Source organism: Montipora capricornis, chromosome 3 (assembly GCF_036669925.1).
Source record: "Montipora capricornis isolate CH-2021 chromosome 3, ASM3666992v2, whole genome shotgun sequence".
Taxonomy (NCBI): domain Eukaryota; kingdom Metazoa; phylum Cnidaria; class Anthozoa; order Scleractinia; family Acroporidae; genus Montipora; species Montipora capricornis.
Genome location: NC_090885.1, coordinates 2,769,610 through 2,780,162, shown reverse-complemented (window position 1 = coordinate 2,780,162; position 10,553 = coordinate 2,769,610). Strand labels below are relative to the sequence as shown.

At 37.2% G+C, this 10,553-nt stretch overlaps 1 protein-coding gene across 1 annotated transcript in view; it reads left to right on the top strand.

Annotated features, from left to right (window-relative positions):
• The window catches only part of LOC138041906 (dymeclin-like), a 37,757-nt gene that overhangs the window by 18,345 nt on the left and 8,859 nt on the right, over positions 1-10,553 (top strand). Inside the window, exons 5-10 of the mRNA XM_068887597.1 lie at positions 269-458; positions 4,439-4,542; positions 5,994-6,167; positions 8,338-8,425; positions 9,048-9,150; positions 10,293-10,418. Of these exons, the coding sequence (XP_068743698.1) occupies positions 269-458; positions 4,439-4,542; positions 5,994-6,167; positions 8,338-8,425; positions 9,048-9,150; positions 10,293-10,418 (785 nt within the window). The remainder of the gene's footprint in view (positions 1-268; positions 459-4,438; positions 4,543-5,993; positions 6,168-8,337; positions 8,426-9,047; positions 9,151-10,292; positions 10,419-10,553) is intronic.

Sequence of the window (10,553 nt, the reverse complement as noted above, 5' to 3'; positions counted from 1 at the left end):
TTCTCAACTTTAATAAAAACCACTCATTCGCAGATGGCTTTCACACTAAATTTTCTGCTACTGAAAACTTACATTTTGTAAGGTTAAAAAAAGAATGCTAATCCTATTGCTAGAAACAGGCAGCAAAATGCTTAGACTTTTGAAATAAAAGGACACTGTGTTGGGTATCAAAATTGGTTGTGCATCAACATGTAATTGCATGCCTTTCTGGACATGATGTTTAAATTTTGGGTCATGCTGACTTGATTTTGTCTTCTTGTGTTTGTAGACTGTGGTGTTATTGAGCACCTTGTCTGTGGGCTGACAGATATCATTATCAATGTACCTGTCAGTGATGGGACTTATCCAATCCATGTTGAAGCAATTAATACATTATTGGTTCTGTTGTCTGTGCAAATGTTTGATCCTGGAGCATCTCACAGCAGCATATTTTATCATGTTATCATGAAAGGAGGGAGGTAAGAAATTCAATGTTGATGCTGTGAAACAATGGTAAGGAACTTGACGTAGACGTCGACTGTAGTTTACTTGTAGCACTGGGGGTGCTAATTGGGGACACTGCACAGAAATCAAATCATATTATATCTCGGATCAAATCATAGGTTTCTGAAGAGAGGGGAAAGCTTTGGAGCAGAGTAGAAAACCCACAAGCTCAACCCACGTGTTACGGCAAGTCTGGGAATCGACAAGCAAACCTGGGGCGCACTGGTGGAAGGCAAGTGCTCTCACCACTGCGCCATCTCTGCTCCCTAAATTTTTCAAATGTCAAGTATATGATATAATTATTGCTTAAAATAATTGTCCCAGATAAGTGCCAGGATCATTTCTCTCTTTTGTGTATAGCCTGCACTTCAAAACATGAGCCCAACATACTGATCTGCTCCCAAAAGTGTGGCTTCGTAGCTCCCCTAGTTGGTAGAGCATTGCACCGGCATTGCAGAGGTCATGGCTTTGAATCCTGCTAGAGGCGCCTGAATTTTTCAGGTGTCTAGAAGAGACAATTATTGCTATTAAAAAATTATTAACTTCTTACTAACCGAGCGCGAAGGCCGTACTGGGGAATATTGGACCGAGGTCATGGCAGTACGGACCGAGCGCAACGAGGTCCGTACAAAAACGACAGAGGGCCAATATTCCCCAGTACGGCTCAAGCTAGCTCGGTTAGTAAGTAGTTTATTATATGGCTTTTTAATTACCTTTTGCTTTGTTTTTGCAAGCCTGTAATCGGCCCATGGGCATTACGGGAGAATAATGTCCTACAATTCAGTCACAATTAGCCAATCAGAGCGCGCGTACTATTGCAGCCATATAATAAATATTATTATTGTCCGGATAAGTGCGAGAATCATTTCCCTCTTTCATAAGTTTTTAGTGCTCCCTCTACAACCGTTGGAACCCATGAAACGTTTTTCAGATTGGCAGATCATGTTCAGAAGTGCTGACAGCTTTTCAAGGTTTTTGTTCGAAGTAATTTCAATCCAATGGCTGTGACGTGTTAACTGATTGAATTTGCTATTATTCATTCTACAAAAGGATTAGTGCTAATTTTGTAATCCAAGGGAAAATGCACCTGTTAAACTGTGAAAAATACTTTTATCACAAACAAACAGACACCTTTTCCAGAGTACTTCTTCTAATTAAGAAATTTTGGATTTGCCTTCAAGAATACTTTATTTTCTGTATTTTTTGTTTACTGCAAAAAATTCTGCCAAAAAATTAGGCCATTTTTGTTCAAGTACGAGCAGGGTTGAAAAGTTGGGGAGAATAGGGCAATTCAAAAAGCTTCTTTCCTGCACTCACTGTGAAATCGAAATTATTTTAGTTAGCTCCGATTGTTGTTTATAAGTCACAAGGAAAGAAAATACCTACAGTTTGCATTCCTGCTTTGTGCATGTCATAACATAATCAACTAGGAGCCAAAAGGCAATGGAATAAAAATGTGTGGGTCGATTTTGTAAATTAAAAAAAAAAAGTCAAGAGATCAGAACGAAGTGGGAGCCATCGAAGCACTCAGTGATACATGCAGGGCTGTTATTAAGAGCTGAGCCCAGTCAATGTTACGGGTGATGGTTGCTGCTGAATGAATATTCATGAGGCAAAACAAATTGGGAGTTTACATGTTGTATTATTTTATAAACATTTACCTTCTAAAGAAAAAATAATCGCTGCCTTTTGTTGTCTGTGTTCCTGATTCTGAGACATGTTTTTGGCAAAAATCCAAACATTTTCTGTAAAAAAACCTTTGGAGAACACCCACAATCTATTGTTGTTGGATTCCGACACCATTTTCAGCAACAAAATCATTATCAATGCACCGTACTTGCTATACACTGTACATGTAAATGGGATTGCGCTGACCATTTTTCACGGTTCTGTGATGCATGACCATTTCCACATGGTTAGTAATTATATCTTTATTCATGGTGAAGTTTAAAATCTTTTTGCCCTGTTTTATTTTCATCACTTTTTGTTTGGGAAAATGTACAATTTGCACCTCAGAGTGCTGGAAAGTGCATTTCCAAGGGTCTAATTTTAAGAATTTTCTAGGGGAGCATGCTCCCAGAACCCCCTAGGGGCTCAGGCCCTTTGGGCCTTCCTTTACGTGGCCTTTGGCCATGTATTTTCATGTTGCGGGTGAAATCTTGAGTGTTACACCTGCTTCAAAACTTAATGACAACCCTGTACATGTATGTTCCATGCACTTCAAACCTTAGGGTTTTTTTCTCTGCTACCCTGCCCTGTAATCAATCCTTCAGCTTTTCCTCCATTTCTTTGTTGGTATTCCTTCTTCTTTCACACTCTGCTCACTTTCTTGTTTGATCTTGGACTCTGAAGACCAAATATTAAACTTAAGAATCCTCTAAATTTGCATCTACAGTACTGTACACATGTATGTACTTGATCCTGCAAAGACAACATGGTTAAACTCTAATTCTCCTTCTGATGAAGGCATCTGGTGTGATAAGATCTATTTTTTACACAATTTGGATGACCTTTCCACATAGACAGTAAAAGGTAACAATCCTTCTTGAATTGATGTCATACTGTACGTCTGGCCAGCCTCAGATCTCTCTTTGCTTGGACCATAGTTTATAGTGACAAACAATTTCTTGCTTTTGGGCCTATAAATTAATAAAGAAAATCAAAACTTTAATACGGCACTTCTTTTACTATCTCTTTCTACAGTTTAACAGTAAAGTTTGTTTACAACTGTAAAACGGAGTCACAATCCCAAATTAGCACAAATTAAACTTACCTCACTAACTGTTGATGTAAACTGCTCCTCTATTTCTTTGTCTTCTTCCAGAATGTCTAAAATCGTCTCAAAATCATCTCCCCACGCGAAAAGTTCGTCTGCGCTGTCCGCCATATTGTTTTCGAGTGCACACCTTCGTGATCACGTGGCTGGTACCTTCAACCTAAAAGCCTGGGCCCGGTTGTTCAAAAGCCGATTAATGTTAATCCTAGATTAAAAATTAACCAAGGAGTTTATTTCTCAACTCCCAAAAGCTGTTCAACGCTGGTATTTGGCAAAACGTTACATTAGAAGAAGTCAATCTTGAAAAACAAAAGTAAGCGAAAGAAACTTTCACCAAAAAGTTGAAAACATGAAACAAAAGTTTACACTAATCCTGGATTAAGTTAATCGGCTTTCGAAGCACCGGGCCCTGTTCTTTTGCTTAACCCTTTGAAGTTCGCCGGCTTTCATAACCAGTCTCCCTCCACTAACTATGCTTGGACTTGAATGAAAATGTTGCCAATTTAAGAAAATCACAAAAAAGAGAGGATTTAACTAGCCTCCTTGCAGCCGTTTTTTGTTGGTTCCATTCTCCCTCCCCACAAACGTCTGCTGAACCTAGCTGGGCATGCCATTCCCATTGTGTATCAATATCCCATCAGACTCGAGCTGTTGTTTATAGAAGATAGCCAATTATAAAGCGGCTCATAAAATGGCAGAAATTTATGTGTGAAAACTTTTCAAGGTATTCCCTATTTAAAATGTTGTGTTTATCGGTTTTGTGTGGAGGTTAATACACCAAAAAACCTGGTCAATCATGTGACCTTCAATGTTATATATGTGGTAGTACTCCTCCTGACAAAGAAAGGATAAAAATATTTGGGAGGGAGAATGGGACCGACACAAAAAAGGTCTGTAAGGAGGCTAGTATTTAACCAAATCCAAAACGGATTGTTTTTTGAAAAAGTATTCAGCTGGAAAACATGCTAACCTTGTTTATTTTCAACAAAAGAAATTTTAGTGGTTGGATGCCCTTTAAGGCTGACAATGGTGGAGGTTGTCACTTTGTAAAAATGTTTAGAATGGAAATTGCACATTCGAAAAGTCATGACGATAACTTTGAGCATTGGTTGAACATGTAAACAAAAATCCCTATCGACATTTAATTAAAACCAAACTGATTCTATCCTTTTATTCCAGTCACATCAGTGCAGATGAACTTGTAAAGGTTTTGTTGAAAAACTTCATCCAAAAAGAGAAGACTCCATCAGACCTGATTGTAGCAAACAATGGAGGCTGGTTCTGTAAGTCTTTTTGAAATAATAATACTCAACAGAATATTGTGGTTCTGATTGGTCAATGATGAATGCATAAATAGGTTATAGTTAACAAATAGATTCCATGTTGCCGTGCGTCTGTCCAGTAATAGATCACAGATGACGTCAAAATGTGGTAAGAACAAAAAAGTGGCACACGAGGCGATAGGTTGAAAGGTTTGCTCACCTTGTACGTATATCCTACCCTTTACTCTTAGACTATTATTGGTCATTGTTCAGTCAACTTTTCTAGAACAGTTTAGATTTGAATTTATGTATTTACCCCACTACTTTTTCGATGCCAATTTGTAAACCGTAACATTGGAACCTGGTTCGACAACAACTTAACAATGAAGACGGACATTAATAAGACCTGTAGCAGTGCTTTTTTCTATCTATATACTGTAACATTAAGCGTATACGCAAATATCTAACCAGCGAATCTGCGGCAGCCCTAGTTCATGTGTTTATAACTAGTCGAATTTACTATTGTAACAGTCTTTATTACGGCCTACCTGGTTATCAGCTTCATAGGTTGCAACGAGTTTTGAATTCTTCCGCTCGCTTAGTTTTATGTGCACCTCAATCTTGTCATATGACTCCGCTATTACGGGAGTTACATTGGTTACCAGTCTACTCTTGTATTGAATTTAAGTTACTTTTGATAACTTTTAAAGTTCTTACGGGGCTAGCACCACTGTACCTTAGTGAGCTTATTTCTGTATTGCCCCCATCTAGTTACAATCTTACAAGGAACTATAACGGTACATTACTATGCACTCCTAAATCTAAATCTAAGAGAACCTTGGGGGATGGCGCATTTTCTTCAGCCGCGCCCGCCCTATGGAATTCGTTACCATTCGCAATTAGGAATGTTGACCAGTCTGTCGAGTCATTTAAGAAGAAACTTAAGACCCATTTATTCGCCAGAGTTTTTACCGAGTAACAGTTGTAACAGTTTTGTACACATTTGTATTTATATAATGTTTATTTCTAAGTTTTATTTTTATATCTATAGTTATTTATATATTATTTTTAATGCAGTATTGTTATTAGTGTTGTTTTATTGCTGCTAGTTTGTAAATAGCGCATGTGAATATGTATATAGATACTTGCGCTTTACAAGTTGATTATTATTATTATTATTATTATTATTATTAAACATTCAGAAGCTACATGTATTCACTGAGATTATAGAGAATGGTTTAATTAAAATTAATATAAACACCCAATGCTACAGACAAAACAGTGTGTCACAATATTTTGAGGAGAAAACCATTAAGAGTCATGTAAATTGACATCTCAATTCATGGGTAGAAAATGTGCTTGCCAAGCAATTAAAACCTATCGTGTATTATTTTTCCAGTATAGCATCTGCTCATATTCTCAGGAATTAAAATTCAGAAACGCTGATCGCTAGCCATACTGTTTTTTTCCAGCCAGTGTCTGGTCTTGGTTTGGTTCTCAAAGCACAGATGAGGAAGAGTCATCTCTTCTTGCTACTCAAAGTTTGCTGCTGCTTCTTGTTTTGGTAAATCATTGTACGCAGGATAAAAAGAAATTAAACCCTTACAGGCATGCACTATTTTGCTTTGCCAATAGAAAAGTCAAAGGTACGTACACAATCAGCAGTTGTACAAATGTAATTCTTATCTTATCAAGTTTAAACAAATTATGTTTATTAATTAAGCCATTGACTACTCGGCCCCCCAGTTGACAAGTAAAATCATCTGCCGTTAGACAGAGTAAAATCTGTTATTATATAGATATTGATGAAATACCAGGATTTCTCCTTTTACTAAAAAATCGTATCTTCACCGCGCGCAGTGAACATATCATTTTTATCTTTCACATGTGAGGATATAGGTGTTGTCATGGTAACCAACACGATTAGCCAATAAAACGCGAGCTTTCTCTTCATTGTAAAATACTTTTGTGCTTTAATATAATTCTTCTCTACTACATTAACATTTTTATTGCAAAATTTGACATTATCATGATTTCTTTTTCATAACTTTCATATCTTTTTTATGTTACACAACATGCGTGTTTTAGCGGTTGGTGACCACTTTTTCATCATTTTGAAACTGAATAGAACAAGTTGTTTTAAATCTAGACATTTCATCAATATCTATATAATAAACAGAACATTACATGGCCGCTTGGGGATACGAATTTTATCTTCTCGTGCTGAAAGTATCTCTCACGAGTGAGCTTCGCTCACTCGTGAGAGATACTTGCAGCACTCGAAGATAAAATTCGTATCCCCGCGCGGCCATGTAATATCCTCTATTTATGTCTCACTCTCAGGAGTCAATGTGTTAAAGATGTACAGTATGATGCACTTATGAATGGCAAGTCTGGCATATTCTTGAAAAATATTCCATGAAGTCTTTTTTGAAGCTTAACTTACATTGTACATGCATGACCTTTGAATGACTAGTGTGAAAGTTTTACTACATTTGAGCTACTGTATAAGATACTCATGATTGTAGCTTGACTACATGTGGGTACATGTGACAATTAATACTTAAGTGGTCTGCTATACCAATAGAACAGAAATTATCCAATTACACGTAATAGTTGTTGCTTTCTCTTATGTGTAAAAGGTGATGGTGAACTTTGCTTTGTTTTTTTTTAGAATTAGTTTCAAAAAGGGTTTTACTTATAAGTTATTGGGACTTCAGGATCTCTTAATACTCTAGAGTATAGAGCACAGGGTAATTAATTTTACTCATCTTATTTTAGCACATTTTAAAAATGTTATAAAGGGGGAAATCTTGTTATGCTGTTGGCAAGATTCTTATATAATTTCTTAATAAGATCTTATCTCATAAACAAGATTCTTACAAGAACCTTACAAGATCTTGTAAGATTAACTTTAGCAAAGATTCTTGTGAGAATCTTTAAAAGATCTTTTTACAGTTATGCAGCATTTTACTAAGATCTGGTAAGATTTTTCAAGGTCTGAAAATGCCAGCACAATGGACTTTTTCTTGTTCTTTAATTAATGAGCAAAATAGTAACTAATGTGTTAAGATCTTATTATAAAGATCAAATATCTTAAACATGATCTTATTGAGATCTTAATCTTAATGCCCATCTTGAAGGATTGTTACAAGATTTTTAAAGTTCTTTGGAGATCTTAATGGGATTTCCACCAGGGAATTTTAATTTTTAACGTAAAGACCTATTGATTTTTTGGTATATCTTGGCACCTTCTTTGTATTTGCTATACTGTCTGAGTAGTATCTTTTTTGATAAAAATATGCATGTATGTATGTAGGTTCCCAGACCCCCCTACGTAGCTCGCACCTTCGGCGCCCACAAAAAAATGTCACGTCCAGTGCTTTCAGAAATTTATATGTCCGCTACTTAACAAAACTGTCGAAAACCCTGGTTAAAAATAATGCTGAACTCTACCCTTATCTTGTTGTAAAAAATAGGTGGCATGTGCTTTGACTTGTGGGCACTTTGTGTTGGATGCCAAAATTGGGCTCAGTGCATCAAATTATTTGCATTTCTGGACATAAGTGAAAATTGGGTGAATTTTGGAGGAGGTTGTCCTTTAAAGGCGTATATAAGCTTCATGCTACTTTTTTGTCGATGTTAAAAACTTATCCTGTAATATTTGTTTAAACTAGAACCTTGAAATACATTCTGTACATGTAACCAATGAGGAAGGCTTTAGTTTCTACTGGAAGCTACAAAATTGCACAAAATCATCTGTAATGATATTATGGTGAGGGAACAAAGTGATGTTAAAAAATGGACTTTTTTTAGACTGTGCAGCTGAAGAGTGTGATTCAGACCAGGAAGGCATCCCACCATTTACTCTACACATTGGCATGCTTTATACTGCAATTTGTCGGTTAGTCCGCATACAATTTATCTTCCCCAGACAATAGTTGTGGTTACACTAGCCCTTTTACCCATAGGTAAATATTGTTTGCCCACGGGCAAGGACCTTTTTGTGTGTAACCGCTTTCTCTGGACCGAAACTTCCCTAGGGTTATTTCCATGGATACATAAAAAGAACAAAAGAACTTCCCATGACAGTTTCTGAAATGAAAAGTACGGTTTATCTGCTCCCTGAGGTGGCTTGGCCAGTCATAAAACAGAACGTAGCTGATACATGAAGATCCCTAATTACGTTAATTATACCCTATTATTTTGCCCTGAGGGGAGTCTTTTACTATATAACCGCATCCCTAAGGGTGACATGAAACCCGAGCTGAAGGCCCCAAACCTAAGACGTCTTTAACCACAACTAATTGGCTATTATCCATTGGGATTAACTATTTTCTCGACTTGTACCAGTCTCAGTGTAACAGGTTAAGGCTCTCTGCACCAACTGATTCATTTTCCAACTGTTCAGCCGTTTTTCCGTTAAAATGCTATAATCTCTGATAACACGGGTAGTTGTCAGAATTTCAAGGTTTTGAAACTTGGATACTTGTGCATTCATATATTTGCCTTCACTTCATTTTCAGAGACTTCCATAAAGACCAAACAACACTTCTGTTATACTTACTGCTGCACCGGAATCCTAATGTGGCAGCATTTATCCTTTCCAGAACAGATATTGATAACTTGGTAAGGTAGTGTTTGGTTTTCAGAATGATTACACTGGCATTGCATTAATTGCTGCCGCAGTGAGTGAGCCTGAAGCGAACAAACGAGGCAGCTCTCTAATCGGAAGAAGAACACATTTTTATTCGAAACGCAAGGGATTGTGGTCAAAGGCGCAAGGAATTGTGGTTATGCGCGAATGGAGGAACTGAGTTGCGCGGTATGATCATTAGAGCCTGCTCTTGTTTCTCATTTCAAACAGCAGACTGTTTCACTGTCAGGCAACAAAAAAATAAAAATGAATTCGAAATCGTTCAGTGAAAAAGGCCAATAACTTTGAACGTTGTAGGAAACAAATCTTTTAACCACCTCTCCAATTCTCAGGTCTCTGCCGTACATCGCTTGAGTTATTTGTCCAAGCGTTTTACGAAACTTCATAGAGATTTGTATGAAGATGCCAAGTTGACCCCTCGCGATATGGCGTCCGGTAATCAAAAATTTAAACACCTCGAATTCACTTTGTGATGAAAAGCGCTTACTTTTCGCTCATGACATAAAATACGTGTGTATGAACACATCTCATAATGTACTTGAAAGGCTCAAACTGCTGAGATTCCAAGGGATAGTATTTTTTTCCCAACCAAATAGCCTTGTATCATGGTGTCACCCAAGGTGGCAATCGGAAATTCAAAATGCTGTATTTTCGAAACGAAAGACGTCACGGAACTGGAAACGTGAAAAGAGATTTAATTCTCGGTCATCTTCAACTCCCTTTAGTCACTGTGAAAACCATCTATTGTTTCTTTCTTCTCTGAAATAGGGTCCAGAAGGAGGTCCAGTTGGGGGTCCACGTTTTATACCGTCCCTGCTCAAGACCTATTAAAATCTCCCTTCAGTTCCACGCACGAACCGTCGTTAAATTACCGCAAGCATAATTGAACATCTCCCTTCCCCTCGGCAGCATTTTTTCCATTTATGTAAACTACTTTAACTATAAAAAGGATTGAAAACTGGACCGTTGAAAAATCCAGAAACATCAACTTACTGGGAAATGTGCCTGATATACATGTAGGTGTATTGCATTTGCAGAAATTGTTAGTTTCTTTTATGGTCAAGTAAGCTCAAGTCTCTCCTTCTTTCCTCTCTCTCTCTCACTCTTATTACAGGTGATGCCAATTTTAAAACTACTGTACAATGCAGATGATCATAACGCGCATCATATTTACATGTCTCTTATTATTCTGCTGATACTGAGCCAGGATGATAACTTCAATAAATCTGTCCATGAATTGGTAGGAGTTAAAATTAATGCACAATAATAATTATTATTACTTTTCTTGTGATTACGTCTCTTTTCAAGACTGGGCCAAATGGCAATTGCTTCAAGCTTGCTTATTGCCAACCTGCATTAAAGCTACATGTACGAG